This window comes from Opisthocomus hoazin, chromosome 1 (genome assembly GCF_030867145.1).
Source record: "Opisthocomus hoazin isolate bOpiHoa1 chromosome 1, bOpiHoa1.hap1, whole genome shotgun sequence".
Classification (NCBI taxonomy): domain Eukaryota; kingdom Metazoa; phylum Chordata; class Aves; order Opisthocomiformes; family Opisthocomidae; genus Opisthocomus; species Opisthocomus hoazin.
Genome location: NC_134414.1, coordinates 156,693,551 through 156,716,037, shown reverse-complemented (window position 1 = coordinate 156,716,037; position 22,487 = coordinate 156,693,551). Strand labels below are relative to the sequence as shown.

Here is a 22,487-nt window from a genome sequence, read left to right as displayed (position 1 = left end):
CCTTGCATCAACAGGACACCGCAAAGCAGCCAGCGTACTGCCAGATCTGGACTGCTGCGCGTCTAGTCAGTGTGTGTCTCATCTCACCTGCTTCACGCTTGTCTCATCTTCTTGGCTCACATGAATTGATTACTCATGCAGTGAAAGGCTAATTCAGCACCACTGCCTATAGCCCATACGGTGATCTCATGTCACCATACATCATCTAGAACTTGCAGCCTTACACGGGACAGTGGTCTTCACATGCTGCGCTATCAACAGTGGGTGGGTAAATGCATGTGAAAGCAGCTTGCATTTCTTAAATTATAGAGGGGGTTTGGCATGTAGTGACGCAAATCCCTCCTCAGCTGCTTCTCCAGTGCTCTCCCTTTTGCTTTTTATCTCAGCCACTGCCTCAGACTTAACCAGCTAAATCTCCCCTACACACTTTCAGCCCCCGATATGCCTCCTTCCTGATGTGCTCACCATCCCTTCACTCCCCCTCCCAGCGGCTCTCCTAAGCCTATAGCCCAGCTTGCCTCAGATGTTGTCATGATGGAATGTTTCCTCTACCATGTTGTCCCATCTGCACATGCACACACAGCAAAATACTCCTCTTCCTTCTGAATCTGCAATACATTACAGGATTAACACATGACATAACTGGTTTATTTCTTTTGTACGAGTCTGTAAAAGACTTTGGTATACAGAACCGTCATTATTTCAGCTCTTGTGCCCCATCTTCTTGGATTCTCCAAGGTGCTACAGAAACTCTGAATAGGGTCAAAGTAATGAGATGCCAGGTGCCCCACATTATTAATCTTCTGTTTATTGCTCCCTCACACTGAGGGGATAAAATACATTGCTACACAGTATTATTATGTGCTCAGCTTTAATACCTACATACATAAATATAAGATAGACCCATTTCAAAAGGACTTTCAAAGCACAGGAACCCAGCAACCCTAACCTCCACAAACACTTGTCTACAGGTGTTATTTCTGCACCTGAGTAGCCCTCGATGGAGTGAGTTTAAGCAGCAGAGTATTTACTCTTCTAATTGGTGGAAGGAACATGATTTCAGTCACCAAGAGCATATAATCAGGTTCAAATACAGACCCTATACATCAGTCCCCAAAAGGACAGCTCACAAAATGCATCTCTGTCACCCAATGCAGTTTGCTGTTCCCTTTTTGTTTGTATAAGAAGTCCATTCCTTCTGGCCAGTTGGTATGAGAATTGATGCACATTCATATCACATTAAAATGGAATGATATCTGAGCTTTCTAAATTAAAGATAGAGAAGCGAGGTAACTGTGATGGTACCGTAAAAGAGAAAAATTTAAATACCATATGCTGATTTTAAAGAAATTGTTCACCCACATTCATTAAACTAACAGAGGTTTCCTATCTTTCCATGTCACAAGGAAGAGCTTGTAAGTGTGCGTAATATTGCCTAAAAAAACAGAGGTCAAAGGAAAAGAATCCCAAATGTATTTTGTGTAAAAATCTCTTGATTAAGCTGAATCTCATGATTTCTTGAGGCATGCCTCTGGGCCAGTAACATTTGCATTTACTCCTTAAATGAAAACGGATTAAGCTCAAGGCACCAAAATCCCGCAAAATAACAGGACTACAAATCCAGAATAGCAGAATCTAGCACTTTTGCAACTGCAAAACTATTACTACAAAATAATACCAACAAAGCTCTTGGGATGAGTTCCATATGAGAATACTGGAAACTAAGGCAAATCAACAAATTTAGCACACAAGCATCCATACGTATGCTTGTGCTCCCTGAGGAGCCTTAGCTGCAGTGGCATAAGGCCATCTCAGACTTGCCATCACCAGGGTGAACCTCTGTAGCCCACCGCAGCTGCCTCACATCACTGCGTCTGACAGCTCCCAGCCTGGAAACTCCCACAGCTTGGGCACATCCTTGGGCAACCTTTCAGCCCGATTCTCCTCTTCTCTGTGACTGCACAAATCAGGACTGACTATCAGCAGTGCTGGACCTCTGCATATCTGGGCAGGTGGGAAGAACTGGGTTCCTTGTGCTTAGGCTTGTCAGCCTGTCACATCATGCAGGCGCTACCGTACATGTTCGCTAGCGAGGCAGCAAGCCAGGGCACCGAGAAAGCACACCGTACCCAACCGTAACTGGGCGATGCACAGAGGCAGGTAACAGGCACAGCGACTCCCTGACGTAATATTCAGTCGATGGAGCTCTGTGCAGACCTGTCACCTACTCACCAATTTCTACAGCAGGTAACTGCAGATATGCTAGCTGGGGGGTTAGATGGCCACAGACTGCAGGACTCTCCTGCAAGCATAGGTCATGTGCAGCCACGTAATCCTAGTTAAGCAGTAACACTTTGTATTGAATCATAGAGAGTATTATTGTGCAGAACAATAAAGCGCAAAGAACCAGAAACCAATCTTACTTCTAAATATAACATCGCTGCCAAGAGATTTTTATAGTCTGAGGAAAATGCAAAGGGTAGGGCTGCACAAGACAAAGCAAGATTTCACACAAGGCATTGTCATTTGGTACATTTCCGTTATGGTGTATTTCTTAAACCAAGACTTTTTGCCAACATGTTTTATAACATCTTCCCACGGACAGCTAAGACTGACTGGAAGGTGAAAGGGAAGAAACAAGAGGCCAGAGACAAGAAATCCTTAAACCAAATTCACAGCCAAAGAAAAATCGCATGTGTCTACATCCCCAATGGTTCAAGCTTCCCTTTAAAGTGTAGCAACTTTTGAGTGCTGAGTCTGACTAAAGAATATTCTAGATGTTCATGAGCAGAAGTCTATTAATTTTAATGGGGAATCAGACAAAACAAAAAAGTGGGATTTACATTGTACCCTCTGTATCTGGTTTGCAGCCCAGCAGCTGTGATTGTCACTGCCGTAACAGCCAACGGATCAAACAACCGCTTACCCGTAACAGCGGAAAACCCTGGGGCCCATGGTGTCCCTGGCATGGAAAGGTCAACAGGGATTACAGTAGGAGGGAAATGGGCCATGGAAGAATGCGGACAGAGCCCCTGACATGTGGCAGAGAAAGGTGAAAGGCAGAACCTTGAACAGAGCTCCTCCCATCAGCCAGGGAAGGGAGTGGGGCATACCGGGGTCCCAGCAAGAGGAGGCGTTGGATTCAGGAGCGCTGGAAATAGAAGAGGATAGAAGAGTGGTATGCATGCAGTGGGAGAGGCATGCAGAACAGGAGACAGAAAACCCACCGTGCGTGCAATGCATTTCAACAGATACACTGAGAAGCATGACCTTCTTCTGTACACACATAATCTTTTAAGCAAATAAAATAATGGACAACTCCATTTAACTTTCTCTGGTTGATTTCATACAACACCGCAGGCAAGCATTAGAGAATTGAAAGAGGAGAACTCAATGAATGTACGCACAAGAAAACTGTCCTTGACCTGATCTGCAAATTCACATTAACCCAAAGGCCTAGAGTCAGCCATCATATTCCCTGTAAGCCAATGGGTAGTTATAAATTCCAGCACTGCAAAGAAAATTCAAAATGCCATCTACAAAAAAAAAAAACACACCTCCAGACAGATAAAGGCTATATCCAGCACTTGTTGTTCTGACCTGCTGTCTGGTACTAAATGCAATCATTCTGGACTTGAAGCTGGTGTTTTCCCAACAACTGACACTTTCCCCACACAGAACTCCAGAAAAATATTTGGCAAAATAATCAACGTGGGAGAGACAGCTTCATTATTAACGTAAACAGCTCACTTTCTCAAATTACCACTTTGCAAAAGGCATTAATTTGTGGGCTTTGACCCAATAATGTAACATGCACATCCATACAGAACAGATACTAAGAGATATGAAGAGAGCTACTGCACACCACTTATGAGTAAAGCCAATGGACAGATCAGGTGCAGTCAGAGGTTAGCATCGCCAGACACAGCAAAATACCAAGTGAACCTGGACTCAGTACAATACTTTCGGGACCGATTTAATTCCACCGAAATCACTGACCTTGACAGACAGCTAATCTAGCTCTTTGCATCGTGACTGAGGGAACACCACGAAACAATTTGCTTATTCATTAATTCTGTAGTTTAAGTTCATAGAGAAGTTTTTTATTTTCAAGTAGGGTACAAAAAGCCCACAGTATGAGAGGGTTCACGCGAAGCTGTGACAGAGCCACAGTGTTTCCTACGAACACTGCATCTGTATCTTGTCTGTGAAGCCCTCTGTTGTGGGAGCTCCAGTTATTTAATGCTATAGAGAGTGATATTCCATTTTACATCGTCAGCTACTGCAAATCTCAGTGCATCCCATTCAGCCTGCCCATTCTATACTGTAAGTTACACGACAGATGAAATTCGTGACTCCATTTCTTCAAGAACGGTAGCACACCTGATTTTAAATTACACCCCACGATAAAAAGGTTTTCTGTAATTACAGTTCTACTATATACACAGGCATAAGCATACAGGCACATTCATATATTTAAATGCCTAAATGAGTCACTGGCTTTTAGGCATAAGCTTCTCCTAGTCCAGCAACTCCCAAAAGCTGCTACCATTGATTGGACACAGGTGTTAAGAATAATTACAGATATAAGGAGTATGATCATTCAGGCATCCATCAGTGGAAATCACATTAAAGCAAATTCATTTTCCATTAGGCTTATTACATTATTCCCAGTAAGGCCACTGGTACATTCAATTTTCCACCATTATTGGACCAGCTTTTTCCTGGATGACTCCCAATTCACCAGTATCTGTAACTACTTCCAAGCACTGTCTCCACTGCACGTGTTTAAAGCTGTATCATCTAGGCTTGCAGAGCGTTAACGTCTTCAAAATGGCATACACACCACTTCCATCAGTTGCTAGGACTACCGAAGCAGTCCTGACCCTATAAGCCACTTGTGTATTTTCTTTGCCAGATAAACCAACATATGGTCAACAGCCACTGGTGGAGCCTTCTGCTATTGGATTGCAGCACAGGGCTCAGGAAGAGCTAGAAGCTCTGGCCTTTCACACATCTGGCAGACGGGCTTGTTTGTGTATTCTGCGCAGTTTGAGCAGATGGAGAGCTGGTGAAACACTGAACAAAACTGATTTCCTTAACAACAGAAAAGTTTTCCATTGAATTGACATTGGTGCCTTTTTCTTTTCCTAAAAAATTCTATTGACAAAGAAATTTTTGGAATTTTGTTCAAACATGATTTATTAACAGAAACTAGATAAGTGGTCCCAACCATGTTTTACCTTTAAAATTTACTACAAAAAGCTGAAGTACTTCACCCCAAATAATTCTATTTTGTGCATGAAATCCATTTTGTAAACCTACTTTTTTTGATTACAGCAACAGTATGAAAATTCTGCTTAGCTCCAGTGAACAGTAAAATCTTTGTCAATGCTACCAAGAGACAAGAAGATGAAGTTGTGGTTAAGGTCATACAGAGGAGCTTGGGGCTCTGGATGTAGTTTCTGGCTTTGCTGTAGACTTCCTGCATGACCTTGGCTAGATCAATGGGAACCATATTAGGGCAGCCTAATTTCTACTGACACGCCTGCCCCTGGTCAGCAGATGCTTTGATAATCGATTCAGAAGTCCTAAAAAAGGCACCGAGCTGTAAGCCACGTAGGATCAGCTGGCAAAACAAGTTCCAAGGGTCTCAGCAGACTTCAGGCCACCTAAAGGTAGAGCTTGCAGACATCATTATTGTGTTCTAGACCATCTAGACATCAGATTCCTCAAGACTTAAGTATTCTCTTTCCTGGCAAGTAAAATCATATTGCACCTGCTGTGATCCTAAGGCTGTTCCCCCAGCTCCTCCACACAACACTGCACCCTCAGTTTCGGTGCCCCAGTTCTCAGTCTTCCTTTTCCTTCTGCCCCAGGGACCGTTAGTCAACCCTCTCGTGGGATGCACTGCCACCAACTTTGTAAGTGGACAGTTCCCTGTCACTGGCCTCAGCTGGGGCCCCAAGAGACCAACACAATGTCCCTGTACTCACAAAATAGAAAATTAAATATCGTCATGCAAGCTGGCTTTCCATGGCCAACCGTACAGCCATCAGCACTAAGCCACTGCCAGTGACTTCTTAGTTCTACTGAGCCCGGCTGCTGGAAATGAAGGTTAGCGGAGGATATTTAACGATCCACCAGTATGAAGTTGGGGTGCTAGGTGTAAACCTAGATTTGCAAAACTGAAAGAATTCATCAGTGTTCTTGCTGCATGCTACAAATCTTTCAGAAAACAGTTTAAAAGCACAATAAAGATGCAGCTGTCTGCTCCTAATCCCAGCATGTTGGGGGCCACCCGTCTACATACTATCCCTTATCTAATGTCTGCATTGCTCAAGCTCTAGCCAGCCTTTAACAGCATCATTTGTAACGAAACACCAAAAAAAAAGTGAAGACAAATAGCTGAAACTGCTTGAGAAACGATAAGGTAACAGATGCCGCACTGTAGAAGCTGTGTGTGCGCCTGAAGCTGCGCACCAAGCAGTGGGAAGACACGAGCCGCGCACACAGCAAGCGACGAAGCCAGTCAGAAACCTGTGGCACCAAAACACCGTTTCACACGGGTATTTACAGCGCTGACACCCGTCACCCCCAGCCGACTTTGAATTTTCTAGAAAGAGATCGTCTTGTCGCCAGGAAAGAGTCACCCCAGAAGGATTCTGTCTGCCCGGGCTGACTCCCGGCTTTACCGGGTGGGTGAGGAGCCAGCACACGGCCCGGCTGCGGGCAGCACCTCACCCACGCTGGTTCTGCTCCAGCGCTTTCGCCTGGGAAGGCGCAGGAGCAGGAACCGAGGCCGCTCCGGGCAGGCGCCCGCAGGGCACAGCGCGGCTGAGGGCCGGGCCGGGGGGAGCACGGCCCGCTGCCGTGAGGAGATTTGTGGGGAGCGCGCGCCCCGAGCTCCCCAGCACGGCCGGGCCGGCCGCCGCGGGAGCCCACCCCGCCGCCCCCCGCCAGACCCCCGCACCCGCCCCGCCGGCGGCCCCGCCTTCCCCCGCCCAGCCCCAGCCAGGCCTGCCCGCGGCCCCGAGCCGCCTCAGCCGGAGGAGAGGGGAGGCGGGGGGGGGGGCCGCGCCGCCCGCCTACCTGACTTGGGGTAGGTGACGATCCAGACGTCGCTGTCCCTGACAGGGAAGTTGGCGATCTCCTCCATCCTCCCGCGGCAGAAGGGCGGCAGCCGCACCCCGCGGTACTCGAAGTACTTGCTCTCGAACTCGCCGGGCGTGCCGGGGGTCTCGGCCTCGCTCTCCGCCATCCTCTTCCCTGCCGGCCGCGGGGAGAGGGAGGCGCGGCAGCCGCTGCTCCCGGCCCGCCCCCGCGCACGCGCCGGGAGGGGCCGCGCCCGCGCGCGGTGACGTCACGCGCGGCGCGAGCGGGCGGCCCGGCGGGGCCTGGCTGCTCTCCGCCCGGGGCCTGTGCCGCTCGCAGCGCTCGGGGCTAACGGCGGGGCCGGCTCTCTGCCCCGCGAGCCCTCCATCTCGGGTCCCGCTCCCCGGTCTGCCGGGGTCCTCCGCTGGGCTGGCAGCGCTCGGCGCTCCGCGGGTGGGCTCCGGGCTGAGCCCCCAGCCCCGGCCCGGCGCTCCCCTGCCCGCTCCGGCTGCCCCCTGCGCTTCCCCGGCTGAGAGGCCGCCCGGCCCGCAGCGTGGCCGCCGCCTGCTCGCCCCTCGCCCCTCTGACAGCTGCTCTCCCAGCTGGGCTCCGCGGCCCGGGGGCTGCTGCTGGGGGTGGTTAGGGCCTGCCGGTGCCTGGTGGGGAGGCACAAAACCCCAGCCGCCCCGAAGTTCTCTTTGTGCTACAGCAACGAAGGCTCTTTGGCTGTTAGGTCTGGTACGAACAAAAAGCTAGCAGCAGTTCAACAAAATTCAGACTTCTGCTAGTTCTGGAAAGGTCAGTGCAGAGTTTTTGGTTTAGTTTGCTCATATTAGCCTTGTAACAGCTGCTTTGTGTTTAATTATGCGTCCTTTTGTAACGGTGCTCAAATAAAAGCTCTGAGAGCTTCAGATACAGAGTGTCTGTAGCAGATGTGCACGTCAAAGAAATAAAAAGCAGCGTATGAAGAAGCAGTGAAGCGAGGGAAGAGGGTACACGACTTGGACAATGTACGTCTCTAAGTACCAGAGAGTAAATTACAGCTAATTTCAATGGAATTTACCGAATTGCGAACCGCAGCCAGCTGGAGGTTGTGTGTCGCGTCAAAGCGGTCCCTTCTCCAGGAGCGACCTCAGGGAAAGCAGCAGCAAACAGCTGAGGGCAGCACTGCTTCCAGCCTCCGCCGCTCCGTCTACCCGTGTGTGTAAGCAAACGCTTTTACTGAAGCTTGCTGACAGTGGTTCGTATCGGTAATAACCTGCAGACATTAAAGCTACAGTTAGAGCTGGCAGGAAAAGTCCACCAAAAACTTAACATCGAAAGTATTGTTTCATTGAATGAAAACGGTTTGCAGGAATGTGTTACCAAAAAAAAAAACCCAAACAAAAAAAAACTTAAAAAGAAAAATTTATCCCAGAGTCGGTGGTTGACTCGTCAGACTCACCCTACAAGTTGATAATCCAGGCACAAGTCCCTGGGATACTGTTTAGTTTTGAGCCTGCTTCTTCAAAACACTGAAATCAGAATTATCTGTTGACATCTAGAAGAACTTTCCCAATTTAAAAAAAATAACATTTTGATAAAAAGTGGGTTGACAAGAATAACGGGCAGCTGGGCAGTTGGTATTCTGTATTTTGACATAATACTGTTATTATTATTAAGGCGAAACTCAGAAGCAGCCAGCATTCTGGCACTGGTGCCTATTTTATTCTTTTCTCTCCTGTGGTGTTTTAAATGGTCTGATTTCTTCTTTTCTTTGCTTAACAAAATAATTCAAGCCTGCACTTTCCTATGGAAAGTAGAGTTGTGGGGTTTTCTAGTGAACCTTTGAGGCAAAATTTATGTATTAGTCTTTTCTGATGATTAAAATCATTAAGCTATACTAGTAATAAATAACTTTAAAGTCCAACAAAGAAAACAGACTTGAATTCTAGTCTCTGTTGCTATTTTTTTAAATTTTAATTTAGTTTTTTAAATTCCTGGCTTAGTCCTCAGGCATGGATATGGCCTTTGCTCAGTATATCAAGTGGAGGGAGCCATACTGACAACAGAAAAACTCTGTTTCTGTTTTTCCTTTAAGTTAATGGGAGTTATGCAAATGTATCTCAGGGTGGAATATCAGCTTTGTAGAGAAAAAAAAGCCAGGCAAGTGTTACCACAAGGGAGGCAACAATAATTGGAGCTATCTCTTTAGCCACGGATGCTTTCATTTACCTTATCATGTTTCAATGAAAGAGCAACTGGAGCCCAAAGTAGCTGAGGAACCAGGTGCCCTGGATTAACTGCGCTTGGAAAGACCACCCCTGTGTTACAGGCGCAGTAAATCCCAGTGCAGGGATGTTGGACCTGTAGCGCGCAGACTGCGCAGCTCATGTACGCGTGTGGATATTGAGCGTGCAGGATGTGCTGCATGCATGTAGATCACAGCGCAGTGCTTGCTCAGATCTGACACATCTGAGACACATCAGATTTGCTGGGAATTCAAAGACAGCTGAACTAGAACATGCATGAAAGCCCTTTCCTTTAGGAATTCCCTGAAAAAACAAAAAGACTGCAGTCAGTACATTGTGCTCAGAGGCAATGCATCATGCACAAACAGGGCAGCCTACAGAAAAAATGGTGAAGCTGGTAGACTGTCATTCAGTTACCAAAGGGTATATACAAACGACCTGAGGATGATCCAGCATTAGAGCTAAATAAAAGTCAAATGTGCTGTAACAGATGAACCACGCTGAAGAGTTTCACTTACCCTCAAACTAGAGGGGAGTTGTGGAGGGACTCAGAATATGTACCCTGCAAAGTAATTTTCAGTAGGTTGCTTTTTTCTGCTTAAAAGGAAAATGTTAACAGTATCTCGGTCTATTTGAGTGTGTTCCCAGTCTCTTCTGTGACACTTAGACCTTTCTGTAATGTAACTGGTCCCAGAATGTGTAGCTATTCAGTGTCCCCATGAAGTAGCAGGAAGAAATGTAGGTAAAAAAGTTTGGATTCTCCCGCAACCATGTAAACTGGGACCAACTTCCCAGAAGCCTCTAGACTCCTCTCTTTGTAAAACTTAGATAAGACATGGAAAAAGAAGATGATCGTAGAAAAATAATGAAATGCTGACCTTAGGAAAATGTTGTCATTTTCAGATCTGCGAAAGTCGGTTTTAATGCTGGAAACGGACTGTCTGTTCCTATGCTGTTTGGGTATGTTCTGTATTACCGTGGTCTGTCACGACAAAAATCAGTCCTATACCTTTGTACTCCTGAAGAGTCGGAAGGCGTCTCCTTGACTTTGCTGTCAGATGCGCTGAAGGTACTGCAAAGAATGTCCCTGTCTCGAGATGTGTGCGTACAGTTGCACACACAAAAATGGAGTTCCGGCTTTCAAAATCTATCTGATGAAAAAAGATAAATCTGGTAATGTTTTAACGCACCTTTGTATTACACCCTTGTAACAGCAACCTGTGTCAAGTCGAGAGAGGCGCGTTCAGAGGAAGATGGACTGTTTGCACGTGTCAGGGTGCCAGCTGCCGTTCAGTTTTAGGCATGAAATGTGGAAATGCTAGCACAAGTATTACATGAAGCCGATGTCGTGATACCCTAACAAGAGCATGTGATGCTGTATCACTGCAGTAAACAGCTGTGCGGCGGGTTGGTGTTTATAAAACACTGCTGTCTGCTAGTCCTTTATGCTTGTTCAGTGAGTACACAGGAACTTTCAGGAATGTTTCTTTCTGACTCAGCCCAAATATCAGCCATAGCTGTGAGGTCTGAGCACAGGTCAACCTCGGAGATCTCAACAACAGCATTTAATTCTGGTAGTGAATGTGGCTTAGGATCAAGCCATCGATGGGCACTCGCCATCTTTTTTTTGTCTCTGGTACATGTAACAGTATGAAGAATGGGTGCTCTGGCCTCGTAGCCAGGATGCTAAGGAATCAGACCCTTTTTCTGCTGGGATTTCTGTGTAACCTTAATTAACTCAGTCTCCCTGTGCTTTAACTTCCACTTGTCAAACTGGTGCAAGCACTGTAATCCACCTCACGAGGCTATCCAAAGACAAATCTCTTACCTCTCATTACCCAAGCACAAGATTCAAGGCCTTTCTGGGAGGCAAGATTGATGCAGATCATGATTTCTTTGGTGTGATCCTGATCAATATGGTCAGAATGCAAAGGTTTCTATTTCTTGCTAAAGTGTTCATAGTTAGTACTTGAAACGAGGGCCAGTTGCTCAGTGTCCTCGGCTGCGGAAGACCACTCAGCATTAAATTCAGTAGCAATGCAAATCAGCCAGTGTGCCAGCTCTGAGACAGGTCCTTACCATATAGTATTTGTCACAAATATTCTGCCAAAAATATTGCTTCTAAAATTATACCCTGCAGCATTTCCAGTGCAGCAGACTTGGATCATGAGCACGTGCAGACGTCATGTATCATCGTTATTCTTAGCACTACGCTTCCCAGCAGGTTGTGCAGGAGAGACTTTCAGGCAAGAGGAGCTTGCCTTGCGGCCAGCCTGAGCGGTGTAAGGAAATGTGCGGTCACTTTGCTGACGCGTCATACACACTACGCATGAAACAAGGGCAGGAACATACAAAGGCAAGTAACTGAAAATCATCAGCAAGCTGTGGTATTGCTTCAAAGGAAAAACGCAGGAGGTACACCAATAATTTCGGTGAGTCAAAGCAAAGATCTCATGAGAGGAAGATGAGCAGCATGTAAGTCAGCACTGCAGATTAATGGCTCTGCTTTCCTGAAAGGTCACAATTGCAGTTTTGTAAACCTCCACCACAAATTGTGCAATGATAATTCCACCAGACAAGACAGTATGGGATACCTTGCATAACTCAGCTAGGCACACTGTAAATATTTCCCCAGTGGGCTGCAGATGGTTTTAGCTATCTGCGTGTTTCTATCTCCATTCCATCTTCCCACAATTTTGAATTTGTAGCTATTTTTAAACAGCAACTTTTATTCAAAAAAAGGGCTAATTTTTGATTTGGGACAATTTTTGTAGCATAACTGTTTATGGCTGGGACTGAGCCATAAGGAAAGAAAATTTTTAACATAATCTGCCCTAGGTTTCATCGGAAATGTTCATGATGTGGCCTTGTAGGCACAGTGCTGGCCTGGGACGTAGGGTATCTGCATTCCGTTGCAAACTCTTGCCACTTCCATAGGTGAAGTTGGGTGAGTTACTTTGCCACCCTTCGCTTCAGTCACCCTTCATTTTAAAGGGGGACAGAGACAGTTGATCATATTTATATGTTCATGGGAGAAAGTACAATTCAATATTGATATTTAACAATACTATCAGTTATGCTTATTAATTATTAGTCATGTTCATTTGTGTCATTATCAAGGTTGAAGAGAAACATTTTCTCATATAATAAATGGTCTCTTAAGTAAGATCTGGGCACTGAAGGCAAATGATTGTTTTAAGGCAGTAATTAGTGTGGCTTTCGCTGTATTCTTATAGTAACTATTTGCTAGTTTTCAGTGTGCTGGCAGAGGCAGACAACACAGTAGCCTTTGGACGTGCTAGTTTTATTATCTCTGCATAAGAAAGATTGTGCAGCTATCTATCTCATACAAAACTGGTTTATTTTTGAGGGACCTGATTTGAACATCTCCATGATTCAGTACCACAAAAACCAACCCGTTCTGCGGGAGTCATTGCGATTGTTCCAATTGCAACACCATAGACACGGAAGCCTCAGAGGAAGTGAACTGGATGTGGCTGCTTTAGCGCTATGGGCTAAGAGTTATTTTCCCTTCCAAGTGCCTTTGAATTTATCTATCTCAAAGCAAGCTGCTGTAGAAATGGCATGGATACAGTTAGTTGATATCAGTGAGAAAAATTTAATTTGTATCATGCTTCTAAGAGTATATTATTTTGATTTTTTTTTTAAAACATGGGCGTAGAGGCATGAAGATAGATAATCTTCGAGTCATGGGCCTTAAACCACACAAGACCCTATGAGTTTCTGAATTGACTTTAAAGTGTGTGCTTTTGTATCAGTATTCTGCTGTTCAGACAGCTGTAGAACGTCACGTCCAGTTAGCTGGGAGCATGTGTACATGAAAAGACAACTCCGAGCTGACTCTGCACAAGTGAGGCTGTGGTGTAGCCAGGTTTGTGCAGTGATGCAGGGAGGCTTCCCTGCTTCCCGACAGCAGCTCAGCCTTCTGTGTGCAGCTGAGCAACTGTGTGTGGATTTAACGGCTTGGGATGGTACTGGACTAGGGACTCTGCGCTGCGCTTTGCAATGCCTACCCTTCAGGCGCTTTTCTAAAACCACTCAGCTACCTGATCAGCATCTCCTACAAATTGCAGCTTTACAAATCTGGCCTCCAGGCTTTAAATTTGAAAAAAAGTGTGTTGAAGGAAATTAGCTACTACAGCTGTGCCGTCATTTTTACAATGAGGATGCAGATAGCAATAAAAGGTCATAGCAAAGAAAGGAGCTACTCAGCTGGGCTTCTGAAGAGTGTCTAGAGTTGCTTTAATCATCAAGTGTTTATCATAATTCTAGACTACATACCTCAAAAGGTACTAAGTATGCCATGTTAGACAATCTCTTATATGGTTTCAGAAAGGTTTAGAACAGTCTCTGCTACACATTCATTACAAAAATTGCCTTTCATCAACACAGAAAACTGAATGGAAATGCACAGCTGTGAGGCAGCTTTCTGCCTCGTTTACTAATGAATTTCTGGGAGAGGAAAGGCCAGAAGGAAGGAATTAGAGGGACTGAGGGGAAACCACGGAAAAAAGAGAAACGTATCTCTGCTACTGAGCTGAGCAAGCTAGAATGTCAGGGAAGAGACAGGATGATCACAGAAAGGCAGCGTAAAGGCAGTCAGTCTAGGAAGAGTCAAAGTGCTTACCAGATAGAGGTGGAATGAACTGGATGCTGAAATGAATGTGCCAGGTTGTTTCCAAGAGTGGGTGATGGCTTGGCACTGAGCCTGCTGCAGTCAGGAGCATTAAAGGTCCCAGAAACATAACACACAGGAATTGAGGGGGGTGGGAAATGGAAGACCACACAAGGGGCCTAAAAGAAGGTAAGAGCAGGTTTGTATAGTAATGTGATCCATACTAAACTACTCTAAATGTTAACTAGGAGTTAAGATGCAGACATTGAAGAATACATGACTTGAAAAGGATCTTTGACTGGATGACTAACCAGGGCGGTCCAAGTCAACTGGAGGTTAGCAAACGTGATGCCCATCTACATGAAGGGCCAGAAGGGAGATCCAGGGAACAACAACAAGCCTGTCAGTATGACTTCGGTGGTGAGAAAGGTTATGGAGCAGATCACCTTGAGTGCCATCACATGGCACGTACAGGACAACCAGATGATCAGGCCCAGTCAGTACGGGTTTATGAAAGGTGCCTCCCTGACTAACCTGATCTTCTTCTATCACAACGTGACCCACTTAGTGCATGTTGTTTACCCAGCCTTCAGTAAAGCCTTTGACAGCATTTCCCACAGCATTCTTCCAGAGAAACTGGCTGCTCATGGCTTGGACGGGTATACTCTTTGCTGGGTAAAAAACTATCTGGATGGCCGGGCCCAAAGAGTTGTGGTGAATGGAGTAAAATCCAGTTGGTGGCCAGTCACAAGTGGTGTTCCCCAGGGCTCAGTTTTGGGACCAGTGCTGTTTAATATCTTTATCAATGATCTGGATGAGGGGATCGAGTGCTCCCTCAGTAAGTTTGCAGATGACACCAAGCTGGGTGGGAGTGTCGATCTGCTTGAGGGTAGGAAGGCTCAGCAGAGGGATCTCAACAGGCTGGATCGATGGGCCAAGGGCAATTGTAAGAGGTTCAACGAGGCTTAGTGCTGGGTCACAACAACCCCATGCAACGCTACAGGCTTGGGGAGGAGTGGCTGGAGAGCTGTCTAGCAGAAAAGGACCTTGGGGTGCTGGTCGACAGCCGGCTGAACATGAGCCATCAGTGTGCCCAGGTGGCCAAGAAGGCCAACGGCATCCTGGCTTGGATCAGGAATGGTGTGGCCAGCAGGAGCAGGGAGGGGATCGTGCCCCTGTACTCAGCACTGGTGAGGCCGCATCTGGAGTGCTGTGTTCAGTTTTGGGCCCCTCACTACAAGAAGGACACTGAGGTGCTGGAGCGTGTCCAGAGAAGGGCAGCAAGGCTGATGAAGTGTCTAGAGGACAAGTCTGATGAGCGGCTGAGGGAGCTGGGGCTGTTCAGTCTGGAGAAGAGGAGGCTGAGGGGGCACCTCATTGCTCTCTACAACTACCTGAAAGGAGGGTGTAGTGAGGCAGGTACAGCTTACACCGTAGAGAGTACAAGTTTCAGGTGTGGACAGTGATCTTGCTGCTTAGTGAACACAGGGCAAAGTAAATTCCCCCCCACAATTATTCCAGATACTAGTGCAGTCACAGGCATATACTGCTGAAAGGGAAGGAGGTATTTCCTCATACAAGTGTTGGAATAACATTTCTTATTACGTAAACAGTGCAGACTGAGTAGCTGTTAGCGCTCGAGAAACTGCAGTCTAGACTCTCGCTGTGTTTTGCTAAGGCTTCTTGTGTGAGTGGTGGCAGCCACTGTAGTATCCTTCAGGACTTGTCTTCTTTCTGATCCTGCTTGTTGCTCCTCGTGCAAAGTGCACTCCCTGAAGGCTTGTGTGGCACAGGAAGGGAGACACCAGGCTCTTCCTCTGTTATTACCACAAAAAAATCTGTTCAGCAGGAAGCAGGAAGAGATGTGAGCAATGCCTACAGCATTGCCTGCATGTATTGTGTAAGGCACAGGGAGAACACCCTCGGGTACCCCAGAGTGACTACACAAACCTGAGTGAACCTTCCCTCATGTAAGACGCCATGACTGGTTCTGTGAGAACAGCAGTGTTAATTCGTAGTGGCCTGATCCTGCCCAGGTGTCTGTGATGGAGATCAACAAACCACATTACTACTGGGCACTGCTATCTGCCAGGCTTCAAGGCCACTCTGCCCTGCAAGTTCTGAAGTGATATACAACTGGAAGAGCAGGCTCTCTTAGTGGCACTTGCTGTATTTGGAAATGAAGCAGTTCATCTTTCAGCTGCCAAATCCACATGTTGACTATTGCATGGTTGAAAGATTTTTGGTTCCAGACCATCTCCAGCTCCATCCTGATCCTAATACTTACAGCTGACAATACGGTCCTTCAGATAAACAGTCACAAGGACGATGGTACCGTATCTGCTGGCATGTGGCAGTATCATGATGATTCTGGATGTATCATCATCATGCTTATAAACGCCTTAAGTACGGGTGTCAAGACGATGGGGCCAGACTCTTTTCAGTGGTGCCCAGCGACAGGACAAGGGGCAATGGGCACACACCGAAGCAGAGGAAGTTCCATCTGAGCATGAGGAAGAACTTTACTTTGAGGGTGACAGAGCACTGGAACAGGCTGCCCAGAGGGGTTGTGGATTCTCCTTCTCTGGAGATATTCCAAACCCGTCTGGACGCGGTGCTGTGCAGCCTGCTGTAGGTGACCCTGCTTTGGCAGGGGGGTTGGACTCGATGACCCACAGAGGTCCCTTCCAAACCCTACCGTTCTGTGATTCTGTGATCAGCTGCATCATGAAAGCATCCGTGAATAGTTCAGATGTAACGTGTCTTCTGCAGATGGCTGCAGTCATCTCCTGTGGGTGGACCTGTGATGAGGATAGAGGTCACAGTCCTTCAAGAGTATGTCACATGTTCAGGTGTAATATCACTTATCTTAACCAGGCTCATTAATTAGGCTGGCAAATAGCTCTGTATGTTTTTCTTACACCATATGTTATACCTTCAGCAGCAAGCCTACCTGCTTGTTAAATATCATTTGGAGCCTTTGAAATATAGTAACCTGCTATTATTCCTTATTACCTTTATTATCATAGTTTAGGTACTGAGTGCTAAGAAAGCATAGGCACTGGGTTTAAAAAAAAAAAGCCAACAAAACTGTAAGACTGCAGCTTAAATGCTCAGTCCTGACTATTTTCTGACTAGTTTCTATGGGACTGATCATATGAATTAGGAATGTAGGCTGTGTCTCTAAAAAGAGAAACAATACAAATCAGATGTATTCCAGGAGAGAGTATTATTCTGAAGTTTAAGCATGTGTATGGGCAATAGAAGTCTTAGTTTCTAATCTCAGTATTGTTCTGATTAACTTGATGTCCCCATTCAAGTTCTTAAACCTCCTCTTTCCATACTTATAAAATATAGTGTATGTCTTTGTCTTAGTGCCTCGGAGTCGCTATGCTGGATTTACTAAAGCCTCCTCCCTTATAGCAGCCTCTTCTGAGCTAAATGTGAGAGTGTTTACCACATGTCCAGTGCTGTGTTCTTCCCACCACCAACTCCAACTCCCAATACTTCATACTTGTTCAACCTTCAGTTACACAGCAGAGCAACAATGACTTTGCAAGACTATTATAACTTCTTCCTCTTACTTGTTTGCTGTTTCAAGCTTAGTAGCTCTGCCACTAGGACATATATGTGTAACCACCTAGTGAGATGAACAGTATAAATCCACTAGGGAACACCTAAAGGCCACACTATTAGTATAGTTTGTATAAGACAGAAAGGGGGCATCAGAGTAACAGCAGAAATTAAGGCACGGGGAGGCTACTTTTATGACTTAGGACAACTGAGCAAAAACTTACTTTTAGTTGAGAGGCAGCTGCAATGAGCACATAATTAAAATCTTCTGTGTGAATGATTTAGAGGAAATGAAATTTGTTTGCATCAAGCATTGACACAAAGAGGACGACTGCTAGGGAAAACAGCTGTTTGTTAGAAAGAAATTATTGCCCTATAAGTTCTGCATTGACAGGCTTGAGAGTTTCTCACCTAACACTGCAAGCTGTTCTGGTTATATTCAGTACCTTGTGTGGCTTGTTGGCTTGTGCAGGAAACTATTCCAGGAAGCAGAAGTCTCCTGAGTCTGCCTGTGTTCAAATGCCATCTGAACCAACTGCATTACGCCTGAGAAATACGTCTCATTTTCTCACAGATGAGCCCTTCTTGTGTTTATGTTGAAGGATCCTGGATGAGGGCCTACGCAAACAAAGATGAAAAACAGATTTGTGAGAAAGCTTCAAATCCCCATCATCTGTCTCCTTGGGCTGCGGCCTAGTCACCGGGTTATACACCGGGTGAGAATGAAGGGCCTGTCCGTGCTTGCTGTGGATGCTGCGGACTAGAAGAGCCTTTACTTCAGTTGTTCCCTTTTATAACGTTCATAGTAATGTTGCTAAACATGCCTCAACCTCAGTAACTTTGATGTGAAATGCAACCGTTAAATAGATACCTATAGAGCTTTGGAAACGGAAACGCTTGCTGTAGGCTGCAGTAAGGTCTCCCATATGCTTGCCTATGGCAAAGGTTGCTGTCGGAGATTTGCCAAAATTGAATGAACAGCCCAGTAACAGCCAATGGGTATGGACTGAGACACATTGCATTCACTTTGTGGCAGCTTATTGTGAGCGAATCTTGGCATTTCCCGAGACTGCACCCTGCTCTTTGGGGCTAGGATTTCCATGGCCCCACATAGAACAGCATTTTCTTGGTACTCATAAAAAGGCTGAAAAATATAAGCAGACACCAAGTTTAGAAAGTGTGTCTATAACCATATATGTGTCTTTGTAGTTAAAGCACTTATGTTAAATAGTCTGTGATCAAATATCACCTCAGTTTATAAATCTATGATGCAGTGAAAGACCTAAAATTGTCTTTCAGTGCTTATGATGTTAGTTGTTCTGTTGATATATGCGTTATTTTTCGTGGTACAATGGAAGTAGGCAAAGCCACATGGAAGTCTTCTCTAAGTAGAGAGATATCAAAATGTGTGTCTTAAATTATGCCAGAAAAACAGCTTACTCTGATGATACACTGAAAGTTCCTGTGTGAAAGGCATGATTATCTAGCTGAACTTTGAAATGCCCTCATGCAATCACGCTAAGCTTCTTGTTCTACTTGGGAAATTTAATGCAAGATAAAGATTAAAGCTACCAAGTACATTGTCTTTTTGTTTTCTGAATATGCAGAACTTGTGCTTATGTTGATCTTGGCAACAAATGAGATTAAAAGAGGTCATCTAAAGATAAGATTGCTTATCCCAACTACCTGTACTCTTTCTTCCTTCTAGCCTTCCAGTTAATCTTCATTTGTACTGCTGTGTGCCTGGGGGCAAAAGAGCAGTGGTGTTTCTTTTGAGCTAGTCTAGAATTATCTCCCCCCTTCCATGGAGCATCCAGAAATGATGGAACATTTTTGCTGTGTTAGGAAAAGACCCTGTTGTTGTGTTCGGAGGAAGAAAAAAGTAAGAGCTTGCTATAGAAGAGCAAATCCTCTGCCTGGCACATGTTGCAGTCCTTAGGAGCTTCCTGTGACCTTGCTGTATTTCCTGGGAATAATCAGTCTTAGCCTCATCTCTCGTGCAGTGAGATACATATTCTCCCCTTTTAGAGGTGCCAAAGAAGGGGTTGATCTGCTAGCTCTCGGTGTCTTACTCCAAACACCATCTTATGCTGCAAGGAGGAGCACAGTTCAGCTAGATGTGATGGGTCTGGGACTGTGCTTTGCCTAGGTGTGTGCACACCCCGAGGAGGGCTTTGTGGGAGGCCAGAGGGCAGCAGGCTGCCAGACAGGCTGCCAGAAAGGGGTGGATGGAAACAGGGAATTTTCTTATGCAGAACTTGACTTCAGTGAGACTAAAGTTTATTCTTTGCTTTTGAAATTGAATGAAGCAAACAAACCTTGTTTCTTGGGTTGACCAAAGTCAACATTTAGTTAGGGAAAGGACAGTCATTGTATCTACTTCTGTTTTTGGAGTAACATAATTCATTCCACATGACAGGTCGGGGCCAGATCTATCACTGTGGGTAAAGTTGAAGTTAAGAGTTTCTCTGAATGTGCTAGCTGGGAATTAAGATCAGAGTCTGGTTGTTTCACAACATGACTGACATACCACTGCACAGCCAAATTCCCTACAGCAAGCCAACATTTGGCAGCTGGGAAAGAAGGAGGGGAGTGGCGAGTATGGGGTGATGGTGTGACACCATGTCATAGATTAGCAAATTAGAATGGAGGAGAGAAAGGAAGGGGACAAAGGGATTCTGTGCCTTCCCAGTACATGGACAGGAACTTGAGGCATGAGAAGGTGACAACTGCTGTTTTGTACACAACTTAAGATCCGTTAAAAATGTAAACAGTGTGGTCCACCACAGCATTTCTCATAAGGCACTTCTACATCAGGGGCATCTATATGTGCCTGGGGTATACAGAGTGCAAATTTGGGGGTGGGAGAGGGGTACAGACCAGAAAAACCCACCTTTTCATCACTTTAGTCACAGTGAAGACAGAAACTGGAAAAGACTAGACTTCTGAAAGACCTGAAGGCAGACACAGCAGCAGTCTGGCTTCCATGGCATGTTTTGTGGGGGGAATGGCAGAGGGCAGAGGAGGTGAAGGTCAGTCTCTTCCCACACCCAGTGACTGAGGCACTAACCAGCCTGGCTGGCACTGCGCTGTGCCCTCTCCCTCACGCACCCAAGGGAGGGATGCGGGGGCCGCCCACAAGTCACGAGATGAGACAATTACAAGCGTGCCTCAGCACCCACAAGCCTCGCGGCACTGACCCCCATCTGAAGGTGAAGTTATGCTGCAGACAGAGCCAATCCACCAGCTGGCTCCTGCCAAGAAGGGAAAGACTGCCTCTGGTACTTGCTTAGCTGCTCTTTGCTAAGCCAATTCAGCTTGCTAACCAAGCAAACTATTCACTTTTGTCTTTCTGAATTTAGCTGATTGAATTGGCTAAGCCTAGGATCAGAGATGTGGCCGGAGAAGGAAAGGAAGATGGGGAGCACACAAACATGGAAGCAGAGAAGGAAGCAACAAAGAAATCAGGGGGACAAGGAGCAAAGGGATGAAACATAGAAGTACCAAGGAAGCAAAGAGTCCTTGGTCTTGCAGTAGAATAGAGCTAGGAAAGATGTCAGTACTCTTGGTCCAAAGAAACACCCACTGTAAGCTGCATAATTACTTATTTCAGCATAAGAAATCTTATACATAATAATAAAATGGTGAGAAAGGTCCAAGGGCACAGGGTGTCCCTCTGCGTGAGGGGTTTGTGCAAATCCAACTGAGAAAACGGACAAAGTAACTGTTACAAAAGAGGGACCCAGAAGTGACAAGCAACCACCCGTATGTCCTAGGAGTACACTCACATATTCCTACTGTGGAAACAATGGTGGTCTACAGGCTGTGACTTGCTATATGTGGCTCTCAGTTTGTCACTGGCCTTGTCTATCAGCACAGGTGAACATCAAGGAGGAGGATTATTCAAACCCTTGTGATTTAAAGTTTGGTCAAATGATGAATAAATACAAATAAGGCTTTATATTAGCTCCAACTAAATAACAGACAAAGAACATAGAACAGTTTCTTCCTTCAGAAAACTCAACCTTATGGAAATAAGTCACAGGAATGTAACAGTTTCAGTGATTTTCAATAAGAAGAGAACAGAAGAATTGCTTCAACTCTTATATTTAACTTCAATAATGCATTAATTTGAGTAAAATATTTCATTTAAATTCATTTGGTTTTAGCTCCATATTAATATTAATTTTATTGATGTATTTTAACGTTATCAATTATTTATTATTATTCAAATGAATAATTTGAATTGTCACACTGAAATATTTGCAAATAACCATTCATTTTCTTCTCCATAGCAAAAGAAAAGTAACCTGGGTTGAAAATACTAGACTTTCTCGGGGGAAAGGAAGCTGTAAAATCATAAAAAAAGGAGTGCAAAACAGCTACCAGAGGATGTATTGATTCTGTTCTCAGTTTTCAGCTTCCCTTCTGGTGACACAAGAATAGGATTAATCAGATATGAGTATCAGGTCAAGAGGAAAAACATGCTAGGGAAAGGTTCATATCAAACTGTAGCAAATATTTAAATGAAGATCAGATGCTGCAGTGAAACAAAAATTTAGCAGAGCATCAGCACAGTATACGAACTGACAGTGCTAGTTTGGGAAATCTGCATCAGTCTCCAAGAATTTAGGCAAAACTCTTTGTATGAATCTATTTCTCTAATGACAAATTCTGAATATATATGCTTATCGAAGTTAAATCTGTACAGTAAAATGTGTATTGCTATGGGGCTATTCATTTAACAGTAGACAATGTGCCCTGCGGTATGAATTTGAGTGAAGCGATTGACTCAGAAGCAGAAAAACAGTGAATGTACAATGAGAATGTGCACGCAATTTTTCCGTAAGAAACAATAACAAAAAATTCTGTAGCAGTCAGCACTGACCTATAAAAATCACTCTAAAATTAACCCATTGTACATGTAACGTGAGTTAGTTTCAGAATTATTC

At 45.3% G+C, this 22,487-nt stretch overlaps 1 protein-coding gene and 1 long non-coding RNA gene across 3 annotated transcripts in view; both read right to left on the bottom strand.

The window, feature by feature from the left end:
• SULT4A1 (sulfotransferase family 4A member 1) overlaps nucleotides 1–7,338 on the bottom strand; it is a 29,256-nt gene extending 21,918 nt beyond the window's left edge. For both annotated transcript variants that reach the window (XR_012766223.1, XM_075443282.1), the window contains exon 1: nucleotides 7,093–7,338. Coding sequence is in view for 1 of the 2 variants with exons in the window: in XM_075443282.1 (XP_075299397.1) it covers nucleotides 7,093–7,261 (169 nt within the window). In the remaining variant the exon portion in view is untranslated. The remainder of the gene's footprint in view (nucleotides 1–7,092) is intronic.
• A 565-nt stretch (nucleotides 7,339–7,903) lies between these two features.
• Nucleotides 7,904–18,142, bottom strand: LOC142360541 (uncharacterized). The gene is made up of 3 exons (XR_012763143.1): nucleotides 17,982–18,142; nucleotides 16,661–16,763; nucleotides 7,904–8,353 (listed from the first exon to the last, which is right to left on the bottom strand). It is a non-coding gene; the product is annotated as an uncharacterized LOC142360541 (long non-coding RNA).
• Between the last annotated feature and the right edge of the window lie 4,345 nt (nucleotides 18,143–22,487).